Raw genomic sequence first — 20,112 nt, forward strand, 5'->3', positions numbered from 1 at the left:
CCTGGATGTTGAAGCAAAAACTTCCCATCAGGGCAGCTATGTTTTGCTTCCAAAAATAAATCCCCTTGTAGACCCAGTTGGATGAAACAGAGTTTGCTTTTGGGCTGAATGATTGTTTAGTGTTACTATAAACTGTTAAACAGCTGTTGCTCTTCGCCTCAAATCTGGCTCAAGTTCATTAATGGGTGAATTGATTCCTGTAGTTGCAAGTAGCTTTCAGATTTAAGATAAAATATATGTGTTAGTTACTGTCGTGTGTTTAGCTAATCTGCAGGCAGGATTGATGCCTCTTTTTTTGAAGACCCTTTACCAAAAAAACTTAGCCATTTCCTTTCAGATCTTTTTTTAACAGGAGTATTTCCTTTGTTCATGCTTTTTACAGAATACATTAAGGAATTCAAGATCACACCATATAAAGCATATTTGGCAGTTTTAAAATGCTCAGAGTTTTAGGGATAATAAAATGGCTTGGTCCTTTATATTTCAGTTTGTTTCCTTCCATCAGAACAGTCTTTTAAAATATATATCCTAGTATACTAAGAAGAGAAAGGAAACTCCTGTTGAATCATTACAATGATCCTGCTTGTTCATTATATTAAAGGCTATGCAATAGGCCATAAAGATTTTACACAGAAAAGATTACCTGGAGTGAATGAGGAGCAGAGAAGTGCCCAGGGTTGTGGATGGCACCATAATATTTAGGCTGGTAAAAATCCAAGTATATTGCAAAGGGCTCCACAAGGATCTCTTCAGTGGAGGACAAAACAATATATGTGGTAGCTAGTTGATGTCCTGCTAACAGAAAAGAGAGATTTCCTAATTTCCCTCCTCACTGCAGCCCTAGACCACTGTGACTTTTTATCAACAAGAGTTTTGTGACACCACCACACCACACACACACACACACCAGCTTTTCCGGGTTCACAGGAGGAAGGGGAAGGAAGTGACTGATCCATTTCTGCTTCTGGGAAACATGTAGGATCTAATGTCAGTAAATGCAGAGTGATGCACAGAGCTGGTGATGATTAAAGGAGAGAAGAATCTTAGGGAACTGATAACACATCAGTGAAAGTATCAATATAGAGTGCAGGAAAAAGTGTGAGCGTTTATTAGCAAAAAGAACTGAAATTCTGGCTCTGTGCAATCCAACAAATAGGAATCATGTCTTTGCAAACCACAGCATGGAACAAGTGCCTTGAATGAGTACACAAACTAAAGCACAGTTACTCAAACTATAGGTGTACAAAGCAGTTCACTTCTCTAAATCAATTGTAAAATATAATTTTACTTAGGAAAAGATCCACTGAATTCAGTGAGACTTATTTCCAGTTCCACAGGCACAGGATTAGGCTGTCAGTCTTGTGCTTGTGTATCATGCAGCTATTTTGTTGAACTTGGTTTTAGCTTCAATGAAATTTTTTGTTCAAAGAGATGTTTAGCTGATTATTTCTTGTTTCCAACTAGACTGTCATGTGTAATATAATCTGCTGTGTATTAGTAAGAAAAATATTGCTATCCCAATCATTTTATTGGGGTGTTTTATGGTATCTAGTAAGTCTCCCAAATACATTTTAATGCCAATTTTTAGAAAATGTATTCTACATATCTATCCTGATCTGAAAATTAAATGTAATATATATTGAAGTTATGCCAAAGTATCAAGATAGGGTAGAGTTTCTGTGCTGGAAAACAGTATCGAAACATGGCATTCTTCACTTAAGCAAGGGGCTCTTTTCTGTTGCTTGGTGCACATATAATACTAAACCTTGGTTTGTCATGACATAAGCAAGTCTCAAACTTGCATGCTCCTTTCTCTTCATGCACTAGGATCCCTTTCCTCCATTTCTTTTCTGTTTTTGCAAACTGGCCAAGCATGGTTCATCTTCATAGCCTCTGTACATTTATGTCAGTGGGCTCCACACCTGAAGAGAGCCCCAATTTGGAACATTCTACAGCTAGATTTTCAGATTGGAAATCCTCCTTACTTTTGAGCCCATGTAGACGCATGTGTGTCCAAGGAGTTGTTTTTTAAAACAGGTTTGTCTTATTTCTTTTTCTCTTCTTGTAGTCTGTGATAGTATGGCAGATAATATTTAAATGCTATCAGAAGTATGAGGTCACAGTACCTTCCATAGAAGGGCACATTGGGTTGGATCCAGACTTTTTTTCATCATTTGACTGGAATTTTCCTGTTTTCCCCCTCATACTACAGTTCCCAAAATACTGCCCCTGGAGGATATGGAATGCTAGGGAACAAATGACAAGAGCCTGCAACAGGAAGGGGCAATTGTCAGAAGTTTTTGTTAGCTGAAAATTTAGTCTGAATCCAACCCAATAGGTGCATCTGATATCTTAGACTGGGGCTGCATTCAAATGGTCATTTAGGCCTAACATAGCCACCCCTAGATTAAACAGGCACATTTACATGCACACATCTAGGCCCCGAGCCACAATCACACCTACCTATTAGCCACAGTGTATGTGTGTATATAAAATTTTTTGCCATTGTGTGACACAGAGTGTTGGACTTGATGGGCCGTTGGCCTGATCCAACATGGCTTCTCTTATGTTCTTACCTCCCAATGCCTCAATTCTGCTTTTAAAAGCTACTGGATACTTTCTGGTGGCAAATTTCATTTCCAGACTGGGCACATTTCCAGGCTATCTGAATGGCCGGGACAAACTATGGATGTACCTTGCAAGTGCATGAGCAGTGTCACCACTTCTCAGGCACGTGCCAGTTGATTGCTGCAGCGCACCTCAAACTGCATTGGCTCCCCCGATGCCACAGTCCTGATTCATATCAGGCCCCTGCTGCATAACATGAAGTTTGGCACACAGTGGAAGAGCGCTTATTTTGCATGAACAAGGTCCCAGATTCAGGCTCCATCATCTCTGGTGGGATGACTGGGAAAAGATCCCTTTCTTAGAGCTCCTGTGGTAGATAATCTAACTCAGTGTAGGGCAGCTTTACATATTTCAGTTTTCATAAAGCTATAGCTGCTTTCTGGCAATATTTCAGGTAGCAAAGTAAAAGTTCTTTAGTTCTCTTATGTACATACAAACTCTCACACTCTCTGTCTCTTCTGTATCTACTGCTTTCCATAATAACTGTATCTTCCTAGAAGTTCATATTGTGTCAAGAAGGAAAGGTTATATGAAAATTGTGTGCAAGAGACAGTAAGAAAATCCTAGCAGGGAAAATATGTTCACAGATCTCACCCCTGAATTGCTCTCATTATAATAACCCATTTGATGTCAGGGTATGACAGATTATAAGCTTTTTACAGCTAGACCCATCTCAAGTCAGATTTAAATTAAGTACTTCTGGCTATTGTGCAGGTCAATGTGTTTAAATAACAACCCTTCAAATCATACTCTGACATTTAAAAGAGAAAGGAAATATTGTCATGTGGCAAACCTGGCATGGATAACGTGCAGGGTAATTTGGTCAGGGCGCTGTGATTTGTGAGTGCATCCTAACAGTCATTTTCATAGTTTGTAATCAAATAGTCATCCTGATAGCATGTCAAGGATTTTTTAAAAATTGTTGCTGCTTAAAATATTGCCCCCTGGAGAAGCTTCAGTATGTTCTTTGTTGAAGCTGGAGGAGCCAGTGATCTAGATCAGTAAAAAAGCAGAAATAGGGAAGAAATACACGCCTGAAGGCCCACACAAAATAAAAGAAAATACTAAGCTAGGCTAGCAAGTTGCAGTCAGACTGAGAGTCTGGGAGGCTGAGATTTGAATCCATATTCTGGGCTGGAAGCTTGCTTGGGCCACTCATTTATTTCCAACCTGCCCAAATGCACAGGGTAGTTGCTGTAAGGATGCAACGGTAGGGGAGGGAGAAGCCTCTTTGGATCCTCACTGGGGAGAAAAGCAGGGTATAAATATATGAATGAATAAAATGCTACACATGCACAGACACCAGCTAATCTGACTTTGAATTTTATTTTATTTTTTGGCAGGAAGAATGGTGTTTATTTTGGTCCTTCTGGGAAGGTTAACTTCACATTACGAAGTACCTTCATTGTAGGTTTACCCTTATTATTGCCCTCTGCATGGCAACTGCTACTCACTCTGACTTCTCATCACTAATGAAATGTACAAGGATGGTAGTATGCAGCCCATTGGGATATTCAGTATTATAGAACATAGTTTTATAAATACTGTCCACATGGGATCCATAGCAACTCAGCTGAGCCAATAGGGTAATAATGTGGTACACCCCAGGCTATGCTATGGATCCCCCACACACCAGTACTGTCCACATTGTAGCAGGGTAGGTGCGGAATAGCCTCCTCCCATGTGTCCTGTGGCTGTTTACACTATATCAGGAATATACTGGATTCCTTCCCACCCAGCCAATATAATATAAGAAAGGGATCTGGGAAATTACAGACCAGTCAGTCTTCAATACCAGGAAAGTTAGTAGAAAGCATTATCAAGGACAGAATGAGTAGGCACACTGATGAACATGGGTTATTGAGGAAGACTCAGCATGGGTTCTGTAAGGGAAGATCTTGCCTCACTAACCTGTTACATTTCTTTGAGGGGGTGAACAAACATGTGGACAAAGGAGTCCCAATAGATGTTGTTTACCTTGACTTTCAGAAAGCTTTTGATAAAGTTCCTCATCAAAGGCTCCTTAGTAAGCTCGAGAGTCATGGAGTAAAAGGATAGGTCCTCTTGTGGATCAAAAACTGGCTAATTAATAGGAAGCATAGAGTGAGTATAAATGGGCAGTCTTCGCAGTGGAGGACGGTAAACAGTAGGGTGCCGCAGGGTTCAGTACTGGGTCCCCTGCTCTTTAACTTGTTCATAAATGATTTGGAGTTGGGAGTAAGCAATAAAGTGGCCAGATTTGCAGATGACACTAAATTGTTCAGGGTGGTGAGAACCAGAGAAGATTGTGAGGCATTCCGAAGGGATCTGTTGAGGCTGGGTGAGTGGGCATCAATGTGGCAGATGAGGTTCAATGTGCCAAGTGCAAAGTAATGCACATTGGGGCCAAAAATCCCAGCTACAAATACAAGTTGATGGGGTGTGAACTGGCAGAGACTGACCAAGAGAGAGATCTTGGGGTCGTGGTGGATAACTCACTGAAAATGTCAAGACAGTGTGCGATTGTAATAAAAAAAGCCAGCGCCATGCTGGGAATTATTAGGAAGCGAATTGAAAACAAATCAGCCAGGATCATAATGCCTCTGTATAAATCGATGGTGCGGTCTCATTTGGAATACTATGTACAATTCTGGTCATTGCAACTCAAAAAGGATATTACAGCATTGGAAAAAGTCCAGAAAAGGGCAACTAGAATGATTAAAGGGTTGGAACACTTTTCCTATGAAGAAAGGTTGAAACGCTTGGGGTTCTTTAGCTTGGAGAAACTTCGACTGCAGGGTGACATGATAGAGGTTTACAAGTTTATGCATGGGATGGATGGCCACTGTGTGACACAGAGTGTTGGACTGGATGGGCCATTGGCCTGATCCAACATGGCTTCTCTTATGTTCTTATGAGAAGCCTCTTCTCTTTTCTTGTTTGTGGCCTGAGACCTCTGGCATGGGTGGAAGATCTGACAGTGGAAACAGACCTACTCTGTACCTGAAAACCAGAAACGGTGCTAACTGGTGACTGTAATGAGCAGGACTTACTGAGATTGTGAGGGTTTTTGTTGTTGTTGTCGGGTATATATTTTTCAGCAATTACCTATGTGCTTTTAGGGAGCTTTACAGCATGGTGTTGGGGGAGTTCATCCACTGTAAAATCTCTGCCCCATTTGTGGGAATGTGGGTCAAAGGACTCTCAGTTCCTTCCACCTAGAGGATGTCTAATGCTGGGTCTATAACCAAAGTTTCCACATAACAGCCAGAGTTACCTAGTTAACATCTGATGTGTGAGAAGCAGAAGGGTCCACACTGTATTCCCAAAGCTCTTTAACCATTATGTTAAACTTTTAGCTCAGACTATCTGATGCTTCAGAATGGGTTATCACCAATATGTGGTTGTCCCACAGTCTCTTGATGCTGATTTCTGGCTGCCAGTCATATGCTAAAGTATTCAGCAAGTTCAGCCTCAGCTAAATATCAATGATCTCCTTTGGAACCCTTTTTAAAGATGGGGGTGACATTTGCTACCTTCTCAGGAACGGAGGCAGATTTCAATGAAAGATTACATATTTTTGTCAGAAGATCCACAAGTTCAACTTTGAGTTCTTTCAGAACGCTTGGATGTATGCCATCCAGACCTGGTGACTTATTAGTTTTTAATTCGTCTATCAGTTGTAGGACCTCCTCTCTTGTCACCTCAATCTGACTCAGGTCCTTCAACACCCCTTCCAAAATTAGTGGTTCTGGAGCGGACAAACACTTCTCGTCTTCCACAGTGAAGGGTTTAGATAAAAAGAAGGGTTTAGATAAAAATATGGAGCACAGGTCCATCAGTGGCTATTAGCCACAGTGTATGTGTGTATATAAAATTTTTTGCCACTGTGTGACACAGAGTGTTGGACTTGATGGGCCGTTGGCCTGATCCAACATGGCTTCTCTTATGTTCTTATGAGGCAAAAAATGCATTCAGCTTCTCAGCCATTTCCCTATCCTCCTTCAGTAATCCTTTTACCCCTTGGTCATCCAAGGGCCTCACTGCCTTTCTGACTGGTTTCCTGCTTCTAATATATTTGAAGAAAATTTTATTGTTGGTCTTTATGTTTTTTGCAATATGCTCCTCATAGTCCCTTTTTGCCTGCCTGATCACAGTCTTGCATTTGATTTGCCACAGCCTGTGTTCCCTTTTATTAATCTCACTTGGACTAGCTTTCCACCGCTTAAAGGAGTCCTTCTTACCTTTTACAGCTTCCATTACTTTGTTTGCTAACCATGCAGGCCTTTTCTTATACCTGTTTGTGCCTTTCCTAACTTGTGGTATATATTTTATCTGAGCTTCTAGGATTGTAGTTTTAAATAGCCTCCAAGCTTCCCCAAGGGTTTTGACTGTATTTACCTTTCCTTTCAGTTTCCTCTTCACATGCCTTCTCTTCTCAGAGAATTTACCCCTTTTAAAGTTAAATATGGTTGTGCTGGTCTTTTGGGGCAACTCTCTATTTATACAAATGGTGAAATCAATAACGTTATGGTCCACTGCTCCCAAGCGGTGCGATCACTTTTACATCTCTCACCAAGTCTTGGGCATTACTTAGGACCACCCCTGGTAGGTTCTGTTACCATCTGATCCATAGCACAGTCATTGAGAGCATCTAGAAACTCATCTCTTTCTCTCAACCTGAACACATATTGGCCCAATCAATCTGTGGGTGGTTAAAATCACCTATTATGACACAGTTTTTACATTTAGCCGCTATCTTTAAGCCTTCCATCATATTATAATCATCCTCTCTCTTTTGATTTGGTGGGCGATAACAAACTCCCATAGTTAAATTTCCTTTTGGGCCCTCTATTTCGACCCAAAGCATTTCTAGAAGGGAATCTAATTCTTTGCTCTTAGTCTTACTGGACTGTATACCCTCTCTGACATACAGAGCCACCCCACTTCCAACCCTTCCCTCCCAATCCTTCCAATATAACTTATATCCAGGAATCACCGTGTCCCACTGATTCTTCTCATTCCACCAAGTTTTGAAATTTCCACAATGTCTATGTTTTCCCCCAACACTAAACATTCCAACTCACCAATTTTACTTCAAACACTTCTAGCATTTGTATACAAACATCTATAATTTCCCAGGCAAGTTAGGCCCACAACCTTCCTCCTGTCGCCTTGAGACTTGGGCAGACACTCTATACTGTCTGTCACCATCTCAGTGGACAACTCTGATCCATTACCCGGTAGAAAAGTATCAGGTGGTTGGTGACTTGGTCTCCTCTTGATCCTAGCTAGCAATGCTACAGGCTAACAGCTGGAGGCCAGGAACTCTTTGGCTGTGGCTCACACTAAGTCAGGCAAGCCTTAACTTAAATTGGTACCTGAAAAAGAGGCTAATATAGTTTTAGAAATGGGCAAAATGATGTATCCTACTGTGAATTCAGTAGTTCACCTGGCAGTAATTTTGCATGTGTGAAAACCTGTGAGGTTTCATTAATTCCTTTCAGTAGCTTCTACATCTTATGTGTTTCCAAGTTTTCTTATTATATCTAATCATTGGCACTTTCAACCTTGGGTAAAAATCCTGCTTCCATTGCTCAAAAAAAAACTCCCACTGGCTTGCTTTTAACCAGGGTGTTATGTTCAGAGTACTGCAAGTGGCTCATTGAATTTGTTCCATACTTGAACAGTTACTTTCATCTGTAAACGCCACTACAGGTTTAAACACCTCAACGACTAATCTTAATTTAGTCTCAATAGAGTTTTGGTTGGAAAGGACAGATTGAAAGTGTGTTTTTAAGCTAAGTCTTTCAGAGAAAATAGATCAAATAGTCCTTCGTTGAAAATAAATGTTGGCAGAAGCACATGATCCTCCTCCTTTTTAAAACTTAACTCAGGTAACCAACAAATAAATATATGACCTTAAGCATATATAAATATATTTAGCAGTGTCTTTGGGACATATTTATTGATGTTTATCGTGATGGAAGTTAATCAAAACAAGTCTGGTGATCTCAGCTTGGTTCTTAATGGACTCTACAATGAAAGCAGCAATTTGTCACAGTCACTTGCCGTTTTATTCAAAGCAAAAACATTGTGGAGTAAGAACGATAAAAATTTGGCACAGTTTGGCTCTCTCTGGCACAGGCTGCCATAGGACAGTTTAGTCAGCTGAGTCACCAGATCACATCCTATGTCATATTTTTGCAAGAAATACCTGATAAACCAGAATAACTTCACACACAAGGTTGTTTGTACTATACACAATAGGTGGTTTGTGTAATTTAAATGAAAGCTACATAGGTCTTCCTAGCACCTCTATCCTAATTACTGGGAAGCTGAGGAGAAGAACTTGGTGCAGCAGTCAAGGGAAACATGCCAAAAACCGAACACTAGGTACTAGGGATAGTTGAGAGAAGGTAATAATTTATGACTGTTCTCAAATGCCCCATGCCTAGACATTTCCGCTCTTGTGATAGCTTTAGATATTTCGACAAGTGCTTTTGACGAAACATTGACATGGAAGCCATCTGAGTGTTGGTGGACTTTTTCATCCATTAAGCCTGCTTTATCCTGCTTCTAACCATTGATAGGGTTCTTGTCATTTCCATTCCTGTTTTCATTGAGTTTAGGAACACAGCTATCTTTCAGCTAACATTTAGCCCTAGGCCTAGTGGACTCTTCAAGTCTAGACTTTTCAGAGTTACAATACTTTTTTTCTTGCCACACCCACTTCCCAGTGCCACTGAAATCCCTTGCCTATAATCTGATCTTTTCTTCATGAATTTTGCTTCTGTCTTGAGTACCAAAACGTTATATGTCAACTAGCTACTGGGAGTACATTAGTTTCCAGTTATTGGAAGTACAGCAGAAACAATGTCACTCTCCAGAGTGCTGCCCTGAAGTGACTTCTGAGGGAGGACTGGTATTATTCTTCACTCTCAGAAGCAAGCTACATGGAAGTTAATTGTAACACAAATGCAGCAGGGGAAGGATCCTTTCGGACATATCTATAGCCTCTAAGATTTCCTTACAAGTACAAGAGGAAAAATCTCCCTGACAATATGTGAGACTGTCTCTAGTTAAAGCCTCTAAACCAGATGAGTCATGCAAAAACAGAAGGGGGGGAAGATATCAATGGTCTAAATATGTTTTTCACATCAGTCTTTCTGCAGTGATTAACTGAAGAGCTCTAATTCTCTCAGAAAGGAAAGCATCATAATGCATCATAATGGTGATAACAAAGATTCTTGTAGGATTATAGAATCTCACAGTATGTTTTCAAATAACTGGGTCCCCCCCCCCCTTTCTGTTAATTGTAAATGCCTCCTAAATTATGTGAGTGGGTCCTACTAGTAGGAACTAGTGGCATTGGTATGTATAGCATCTTCCTTCCTTCTGTTCATGGTACTGACATGATTTTTTCATGGTTTTATCAGTGGTATGATTTGGATTAGTGGACACTGGCTGCATTCAGACAGGCAATTTGGGCCAACATAGGCACTTCCCCCAGGTGAATAAAAAAGTCAAGGTCAGAATTCTGCCCTCGCACTCACCCCATGCTCTCTGACATCTCTGAGATGCATCAAATAGCTACCAGTTGAGAAGTGGTAGCAAATTCTTCTGCTGCACTCCTCCCACATTTCCTGGTGTCCGAACATGGGAGCACACAAGCAAAGTAGACTGGTGGTGTGAATTTGCCAATCCACCCTAGGCACTCACTCACCAGTATTCTTTTTTAAAAATCACTGCCACCAAGTGGATGACTACTAAATATAATAATAATAATAATAATAATAATAATAATAATAATAATAATAATAATAATAATAATAATAATAATAATAATTTACTTATATCCCGCCCTCCCTGCCAAAGCAGGCTCAGGGCGGCTAACAACATATCCATATAATTATACAAAGGTTTAAAATCCCATTAATCTTAAAACATTCCAATTTAAAACAAATACAAATACATTTCAGGTGCTAATTCTGTTCATAAAAATAATGGTGATAGAAGTCACCTAGCATCAGTCGCTCAGCTGGCAAAGGCCATCCTGAAAAGAGTGGTCTTGCAGGCCCCGCGGAACTGGTCAAGGCTCCGCAGGGCTCGCACTTCTTCCAGGAGCTGGTTCCATAGGTGTGGAGCTGCTATAGAGAAGGCCCATGTGCGAGTGCTTTGTAGTTTTGCCTCCTTTGGTCTGGGGATAGCCAGCTGGTTCTTCCCTGCTGACCTCAGTGCTCTCTGGGGTTCGTATGGAGAAAGATGGTCCCTCAGGTAGGCAGGTCCTCGGCCATATAGGGCTTTAAAGGTAATAACCAGCACTTTGTAACAAACCCGGTAAGTAACTGGCAACCAGTGCAGTCCGCGTAGCCCCGACTGTATGTGCTCCCACTTTGGGAGCCCCAATAACAGCCTAGCCGCCACATATAAGGGGGCAAAAACCCAAACTGCGTTAAGGGAGATGGCATGCAACTTCTGTGTGAATGCCCAACCCACACAATATATGAGCACCTTGTGTAGACCTGTTTGATCAGGATTTGTCTGCTCCATTTTGGGGCAGCAGGATTTGTGACACCTCCCACACACATGGAACTGCCTGTATGAATGCAGCCTCTGTGTCTCCTACAGGCATTTGGTAAATAACCTTTATATCATTTTTTTTTAATGTAGTTTATTTTTTAAGCTGCCTGGAGTTTTGAAGGTGGGGTTGGGGTTGGTTGATTGTTTTTTACTTTCTGCTTTGTGTTGACTGAATAACATTGCAGTTGTTAGATATTGGGAATCTTCGTATGTACTTGTTTCTTTTCCTAGTTAATGTGGCAGAAGGTCCCAAGGTCTATGTGGGCAGAACTTTCTGCTTTTGTGGAACCCCATAACTAGAGAAGCTATCTGTAGGTTGCCAGATGTCCTCTTTTTAGAAGACGTCTTTTTTTTAAATGTCCATCCTCTTTTGGGCTTTTAAAAAAAATTATGAAAATGTTCTCTTTTGGTTAGGAATATTGCTAGTTAGTACCAATAATTACAGCTTAAATAGTATGAGTATTTAAAATTAGATTTGTCATTGCAATCACTTGTTTGAAGTAGTCATTCTCTTTTTTGCTTTTTGCTTTTCAAAATATGGTAACCCTATATCTGATATGAAAGATGTCAAACTGAAGATCAGTAGTAGCTGTTTGTTGATGTTGGAATAATACTTTCTTAAAGTTGTTTACCCAATTATTGATTTAAAGTCTCTCTAAAGTAAAATTTCCTTGGCAGCCTTAAAAAGAAACACACATGGATCCATGCAAAGTGCTGGATACTCAATAGTGCTATTTATATAATGGTTGCTCTGATATAAAACACAAAATTAATTTGGATAAGTAGCATTTTCAATTAGATGGCTGTTGTTTCATTTCTGTTTTTGCCTTAATGCACTATTTATTTCTAGTATAGAAGGTGTTTCTTAATGCAGAACAGGAACCTAGATGTGAGGGATTAACACCTAAGCTTGTTCTACATAACAGTTTTGACCACATTTTAAAGGTACAATATTTACATAAGAGAAGCTTAATTTCACTAAAAAGATTTAAAAGTTATTGCCAATTGATGATATCCATTTTCCCCCTTGTCTTTTTCCCTTTGGAGAATTGTAATAGTGTGCATTTTAAATATACATCCCCCCCACCCAGTTCATCAGAAGCTTTATCAGCAGAATGACATTGTATGTCAATTGGTCTCCTTCATATCAAAGAAAATCCTTTGCTTTCTTTTACAGAAGAAAAGTGTTTCTTCTATATTGCAAAGGGCAAAACTGACATGAAAAAAAATTCTTAAAAATTCCTACTTTCTCTACCACTTTGAAGAAATGCACACAGCATCAAGAAATATTAAAGCCAGTGTTTTCTAACTTTCTTTTCTTACCCCCAACATTAAAGTAATACAAATAAAACAATATTTTCCACATATCTCTGAATGTTAAATTGCAAAACCAACTATATGTGTTTTCATTGGTAAAGCCTTTTGAAAGAACATTGTGAGGAGGGGAGCATTTAGGACAATATTAGTGAATGTTGTGTTTTTCCACTACTGGATATAAGGAGGACAGCAGATCTCTTTCCTTTGTCCCTATCCCCAGGTGTTAACCATATTGTTTATCAGTTAGACTGCATTTTTTAAATCTGTTCTGTCTATATTTTGTGGGATTACTTGGTATTCTTGATAATGGCAGAATCTTTCTTCCAACTGAGGAGCCGTAAACTTCTTTATAATATAATATTTATCTTGTTGAATGTGTGAAATGGCTGTCACAGATAGGCTTCCCCAACCCCCCCCCCCCCCGCCCTGCCAGGGGACCCCTGAATTAGCAGCCTCATCCCCTGCTTTCCAAAAATGTGGAAGCGGGGTGGTGGGGGTGGGGAAACGGCGCGGTGTCTCTTTCCCTGCCTGCCTTCCTCCCTTGCAGGCTTTAGGCGTCTCCCTTCCTCCAGGTCACAAAGACCCGCCCACCGCCAGCCTGCTATTCACTCCAGCTCGGCCTCCCTTCGCAAGGTGCATGCTGGGACTCGTAGTCCTTGTGTCCTCTCCGGCTGCCACAGGTGTCTCCTTGGGGAGTCTGGCCGGTGGAGGGGGGGGAGCTCTGCCCCCAGAGGACCATGTGCATTTCTACCTCAGGAGGCTTCAGTCGCTGATTGAAAGGTTTCCTCTTGGGATGGGATGTCTGTGTTACTTTGAAGAAGTTGGCAGCAACTCATGAGTAGAGAGACCAATCCACCTTCAGTGTTGCCAGAAATTGGGGGGGGGGGGGGGGAGTCTGCTGAGTACTTCATTATTCTCTATGTGGAGATCGATTCTCATAGGGTATAATGGGGAATTGATCTGGAGGTTTCGGGGGCTCTGGGGGCGATGTTTTTTGAGGTAGAGGCACCAAATTTTCAGTATAGTATCTAGTGACTCTCCCCAAAGTATCCCCCAAGTTTCAAAACGATTGGACCATGGGGTCCAATTTTATGAACCCCAAAAGAAGGTGCCCCTATTCTTCATTATTTCCTATGGAAGGAAGACATTTAAAAAGGTGTGCGGTCCCTTTAAATGTGATGGCCAGAACTCCCTTGGAGTTCAATTATGCTTGTGACACCCTTGTTCCTGGCTCCACCCCAAAGTCTCCTGGCTCCACCCCAAAGTCCCCAGATATTTCTTGAATTGGACTTGGCAACCCTAGTCACAGATAGCTATCATAAAGAGATTGTACAGAGCATGCTTCCGTAAAGTAGGATTAAAAATTGATGAGTTTATCGAATTTAGTTATTCTGAGTAAAGTTGCCAGGTCCGTGTTGGGAAATACCTGGAGACTGGAGCCTGAGGAGGTTAGCATTTGGGGAGGGGAGGGGCTTCAGTGGGCCATAATACCATAGAGTCCACCTTCCAATGCAACAGTTTTCTCCAGGGGAACTCAGTCACTTGGAAGTCAGTTGTAATCCCAGGAGATCTCCAGCAACCCTAACTCTGAGAGAGATCAGAACTGGGGCATTTTCCTTGATTTACAGTACAGCCCTAAATAATTCCATCCTTCTAAGCCTGTTGACTTCAGTCGACTTAGCAGAGTGCAAGTCTGTTTAAGATTGCTCTTAGGAGACATACAGTGTCTCCTGTATATATAGAAACATCTGAGAACAGCTGAGGACTCATATTGGTTGAGATAAATATTTGCTCAGAAAAAAAAAACAGAAGATGATGGCATTGGTAGCCTTTATACCCTGTGAACATTTCTGCCTGATGGCATTGGTGGCTCTTATGCCCAGTGAACATTCCTGCCTCTGGATTGGATACTTTGCCATAGTTCTTATGGTACTAGAGAGTGCTTCCCTTTGCACTACCAAACATTTGAAGCATTCGTCCTACAACACCAACTCTGGGGGCAAGGAGCAATATTCCTGTTATTTCATTCATTAGTTCCATTAAAGCCATTTCAAGGGAACCCCCAAAAGGCCTTATGATAGAGCTGTGCATGTATTTAGTTTTTGCTGCTATCCAGAGTGCTTTTAAAAACATCCCATTTAATAAGCAAACATAGTTGTTTTTGTGCAGAAAAAATATCAACATATTTTTTGTGTGTGCTTATGTGTGTGTACATCCTTCCATTCTTATTATGGCTTGTTTTTGTAATACGATAGTCCAAGTGGAATCAAAAGTTTCTTATTCTAAAAGCAATTTATACAGCCTCCTCCTACCTACACCAATGGCAAGCACTCTTTTCTCTCTTCTGTGCTTTCATCATGTTGTACATATGGCCATGCAAGAACCTCAGCCTCTGTACATAATATTAGGCTGTGTCCATGTCAAATTAACATGTACTCCATTTAAAGATCTGCATGCTTATTTGATATTAGCTTGGACTGTAGACCCAGTCTGAAAACGAGCTAATTTTTAATTCTATTAATATGCACCCAACAAATTGCTCTCTTCCCAACTGCAGGCAAACACTAAATGGCTGCCTCTTCTTTAGGTATCTGTGAGTGCTGAAGTATGAATTATCTAATTAAAGTTCCTATGGAGTAAGAAAGATAATGAGAGGTTGTGCATGTGTGTATGTGCTTTCTCTTCACTCAGGCAAGGCAGCTTTCCTGTCATGAATCAAAGTGGAATCATGGGATCCAGCTCTCCCTACAGCCAGCCAATGAACAACAACTCCAGCCTGATGAACCCTCAAGCTCCTCCTTACAGCATGGTACCAAACATGGTGAACAATTCCACAGGTAATGGTAACATTTCAAGAGTAGCTGCCTTTCCAAAGGTAGAATCCTTGAATAGTAGTACAAAGAGTACTTGGCAGCTGAAATCAAGCCATATAATTTGAGAGTTTGCAACTAAAGCGTACAACCCTTTAATGCATTTCTGCTATTTCTTCAAATCCTCTTCTTCTATTTCTTCAAATCAAATACATGTTTCATGTAGGCAGAATACGGCCACTTTGGAAGTTCATTGGTCTGAAAGGAGACAGTCTTTTGCTAAAAGTGCATCTGTGTTTTTGAGGCTGATGGCACTGCAATTTAGCAATATTCTTGTTATATGTCAAAAAAACAATTGACTGTTTATCAGGTTGGAAGTAGTCATCAAGGTACCAAGAACTGGTAACTTCCATTGAAATTCAGAACTGAAGTGTTACTCAACATATGAACATATGAAGCTTCCTTATACTGAATCAGACCCTTGGTCCATCAAAGTCAGTATTGTCTACTCAGACTGGCAGCGGCTCTCCATGGTCTCAAGCTGAGGTTTTCACGCCTACTTGCCTGGACCCTTTTTAGTTAGAGATGCTGGGGATTGAACCTGGGGCCTTCTGCTTACCAAGTAGATGCTCTATCACTGAGCTACTGTCCCTCCCAATAATTATATTTTGCCCATTAAAATGTACAAAAATGCAAACATTAACCACGGAACAATTTTACACTTACTTCCCTTGCAGGAATACTTTGTCATGGTGTCTGCCTGTGAGATTGTTCAAATGCTCATTTGTATCATGTAAATATTGAAACGTGAACTTTATAGCAGCAAATTTCTTCTCTTATCCTCATCTGTGATTTTCATTCATTAATATATTGTAATTATGGTTACCAGGCCCAGCATGGCAACCAGCAGGAGACTGGGGGCAGGGATGTGGGAAGGTGGCCATCTGCCAATGCATGACATCACTTCCAGGAAAATCTGGACATCACATCACATCTCTCTAGGAATTGTCTGAAACTCTGTGGTTTTCACTGATTCCTATGGGGACTGATGACATTTCTAGGGAGAACCGCAGCCATTTTTAAAATTATTTTTGTGCTAGTGCCTCTCAAAATGGCAACAGGAAACACCAGCTGGAGGTGGGGGATACCCTGCCCCCAACCAGGGGTCTGGAAACCCTAGTTGTAATGTGTACTATTGCATAATAACTAGATAGTTTTCAGGACAGTATAGCCATGTAATTTTTGTGGGAGGACAACAGAGGTTCAAGCCTCTATTAAAACTAATGCTGCTGTCATCTTCATGTGAGACTTTTAACTGGGTGTGCTGCAGACAAGATCAAGACATTCCTATAATAGCCAAACTGGCTGATGAGAGAATTACTGCAGGGGCAATTAATCTAGAGTAAATTGCATCCATAATTGAAAAATATATACTTGTCAAGAGCATACTAAAATGCAATGCAAAGCAATGTTTTTACTAGTTTGACGTGCTGGGCTTTGACTAACTTAACATTCTGTAATGGACAGATGGCATATTTAAGTTTGTAGTCCAAAAACACATTATATTCCTATTATATTAGTTAAATAAAAATATTAATAAATTAGTTTGTATGTGTACTTGGCCAGATTACTTGAAAATTTAGAGGGTGGGATCTGGGCCCTAATAATCATGAAGCTTGACTTCAGAATGCTTGAGAGACAGAAGTAGTTTTGTGACTGGGTGCCGCTTCATACATTATCCATAGTGCAGAAAACAGGTACAAACAGGTCCTTTGATCTCCATTCTGTCTGTTCTGGACTGCAGATGTGTAGCAAACCTGTTTATGTTAGCAGCCAATATAGATGGAGAGGCCTGAAGGAATAGTTTACCTATTTTACCCTGTGGTCCAGGAACAGAGGGTAGAACCATCATACCCTGACGTATTCTTTGCAGCAACACCCTTTTTTAAAAAAAAAAGTGAACAGTACCATGACTTGGATCCTAAACTCTATTCATATGAGCCCCCTCTTCATTGGTCGTGTGGAGGAACGCCATCTTAGTTAATGTTGGTGCTTCGTTGGAAGGGAACATTAAACTACTAAAGCAGGCTTTGGCCTAGCCTCCCTCCATCCCCCCCTCCCTTCCAGAGTTAAACCAGCAACTCTAGGGGGAAAGCCTCCTAGAGGGGCAGGAAGTTCTTTTGTTTTATTTATTTGAGTTAGGCGGGAAAAGGGCAGTCTGCAGCTGGCCCTCCAAGAGAGAGGTTGTGAGTCTGTGGGCTCCTGACTGTGGGAGAGGCCTACTCAAGAGGAGGAGGACCCCAGGCAGTCAGACCGAGTAAGTCATCCACAAGGCAGGGCAAGTTTAGACCAGGGACAGTAGGATGCATTTAAAACCACCTTTTATTTGTCATGCTGGTTGCTGTGCGGGTGCTGTGCTGTGCTAACTTTTACATGCAACTGTTTTTGTTTTGTTTTTCTTTTCTTTTCTTTTTCTCTTTTAATTAAATATTTTTACTGTTTTGAATGCTGGCAGTCAAACTCTGTACCATATAGATCCCCAACCGCTTTAGACCACGCTGCTTTATGAAGGGGGCCCCAGGGAAGGGGGGAGGCATGCAGTTGGGTAAGGTGCCAATCCTCCAGGGGTTCCTCGAAGAAGTGCTGTGGTCTCTGTGATACCCAAGTACAGGGTGGCAGAGGACCTTGAGGCCTGGCCTCATAGCTGGAGAGGGGGATTGGGAGTCCTGTTCCTCTCAGTTTGAACCCCTAGACTAAGCAGGTGGTGGCAGCGAGCCCAAGTGGCCAGAGGAGAAATAGCTCCCTCCAGGAGTTGGCGACTCAATAGGGAGTTGACGGGACCGGGTCTGAAGGCAGAATCGGGCCGGTTCCGTCACAGGTCGCAACAGCAGTCCTGCACTGCACACTTCTTTCCTCTGGTGCTTGCTAATGTTCAGCCCCTACAGGCTGGAAGACTTCCCCCTCAGTGGAAAAGCTGCAACACAAGCTGAAGAAAGACTTAAGAGCGAAGCTCACTAGCAACTTCTCTTCCTTATCACTTACTATAGGGCCAGATGTGTCAACTAGCCAGTTTGTGTAGTGGTTAAGTGTGCGGACTCTTATCTGGGAGAATTGGGTTTGATTCCCCACTCCTCCACTTGTAGCTGCTGAAATGGCCTTGGGTCAGTCATAGCTATCGCAGATCTGTCCCTGAAAGGGCAGCTTCTGGGAGAGCTCTCTCAGCCCCAGCTACCTCACAGGGTGTTTGTTGTGAAGGAGGAAGGTAAAAGAGATTGTGAGCTGCTTTGAGACTCTGAGATTCAGAGTGAAGGGCAGGATATAAATCCAATATCATCATCTTCTTCTTCTTCTTTGAAATACTGTTGCCTTTAAAAAGCTAATTGCAATTTGTTTTATCTTGGTGCAGGCAAACAGACAGATAAGCAATATTTAAAAACAAGTTTTCATTCTTCTGCCTTCCTTACAGTCCGTCCTCTGCTTCTATCAGTGAAGACTTTTGGAAGTTCAACAGAAATGTCCATGTGTGAACTTTTAATAGTTTCAGATTTCATGCTATTAAAGTCCAGAACATTTTATTCTCTTTAAGGAATCCTTCCTGGGATAGAAGCACCCTTTTGGAGTACATATGTACATTAGACATCAAGTGAAGCTGATGGGCAGTAGATTCAGGATGGACAAAAGAAAATACTTCTTTACCCAGAGAGTGATTCAAATGTGGAATTTGTTTCCTGATGATATAGTGATGGCCACAGGCATAGACAGCTTTAAAAGGGGATTAAACAGATTCATGGAGGATAGGGGTCTGTCTGTGGCTACTAGCTGTAATGACTGAGAGAAACCTCCACATTGAGAGGCAGTCAGCCTCTGAATCCCAGTGCCAGGAGGCAGCATCACGGGGTCTCAGCCTCTTATGTCCTGTTGCTGGCCCTTCAGAGGAACTGGTTGGCCACTGTGTAAGACAGGGTGCTGGACTAGACGGACCACTATTCTAATCCAGCAGGACTCTTCTTAAGTCCTTACACATCTTTCCATGAGACTTAATAATGTTTGTATTTGATAACAATAGGAGACCCACCATACCCTCCTGGACATATAAATGAAGAATGCAGTGGCAGGCAATTAACAGTAAACTATACGATATACAGGTGATGAGGAATTATAGTGTACTGAGAACCAGAATCATTGGCTCATGAGGCAGTGTTGAGAACAATATGCTTAGATAACACTGCAGACTTGTTATAAGGGTCGGTATGCTCATTCTCCTCTATAGCAACCCCTGAGATGCCATTAACTGCATATTTACAGATTCTAGCAAAATATCCTTCTTATCGCACTTACATTTTGCTCCCTTTGCAACCTGTGAAATCTGCTTTATGTCTTGGATTACCACACCAATAGACACGCTGCAGTTGCAAAGAAGATGTATTAGCTGGTATTTTCTTTAAGGATGTGTTGCTAACAGTTCTGTACAGGTTGAACATTTACTGGCTCAGGGATTTCTGGTTAGTGATTTAGCACGGTGGATAGCATTTTTCATTCTTCAAGCAATTTCTATCGTTTTTGTCAGTCAATTCCTTTATCATAAGTTTTTCAGGGATTTTAGAATGTTTTCATGCCTACGTGGCCTCTGTTCATGTCATCTGTAGCATTAGCAAATTCATAGTAGAAATTTCACTTCTCATGCAGTGCTGCTGTCATTGACCTCATGTGGTAATTTACGTGTGAATAAGCCTTGAAATGTTCTGATGCAGCATTTCATAGTGTGATGGAATGATCTTCTAGAGCACAGATTGCT

At 41.3% G+C, this 20,112-nt stretch overlaps 1 protein-coding gene across 10 annotated transcripts in view; it reads left to right on the forward strand.

The window, feature by feature from the left end:
* The window catches only part of ARID1B (AT-rich interaction domain 1B), a 670,312-nt gene that overhangs the window by 558,550 nt on the left and 91,650 nt on the right, over positions 1–20,112 (forward strand). For 5 of the 10 annotated variants that reach the window (XM_060241209.1, XM_060241219.1, XM_060241263.1 and 2 more), the window contains one exon: positions 15,199–15,350. In XM_060241209.1, coding sequence (XP_060097192.1) covers positions 15,199–15,350 — 152 coding nt within the window. The remainder of the gene's footprint in view (positions 1–15,198; positions 15,351–20,112) is intronic. The other 5 variants (XM_060241229.1, XM_060241273.1, XM_060241254.1 and 2 more) reach the window with 1 other exon arrangement.

Source organism: Heteronotia binoei, chromosome 1, assembly GCF_032191835.1.
Source record: "Heteronotia binoei isolate CCM8104 ecotype False Entrance Well chromosome 1, APGP_CSIRO_Hbin_v1, whole genome shotgun sequence".
NCBI lineage: Eukaryota > Metazoa > Chordata > Lepidosauria > Squamata > Gekkonidae > Heteronotia > Heteronotia binoei.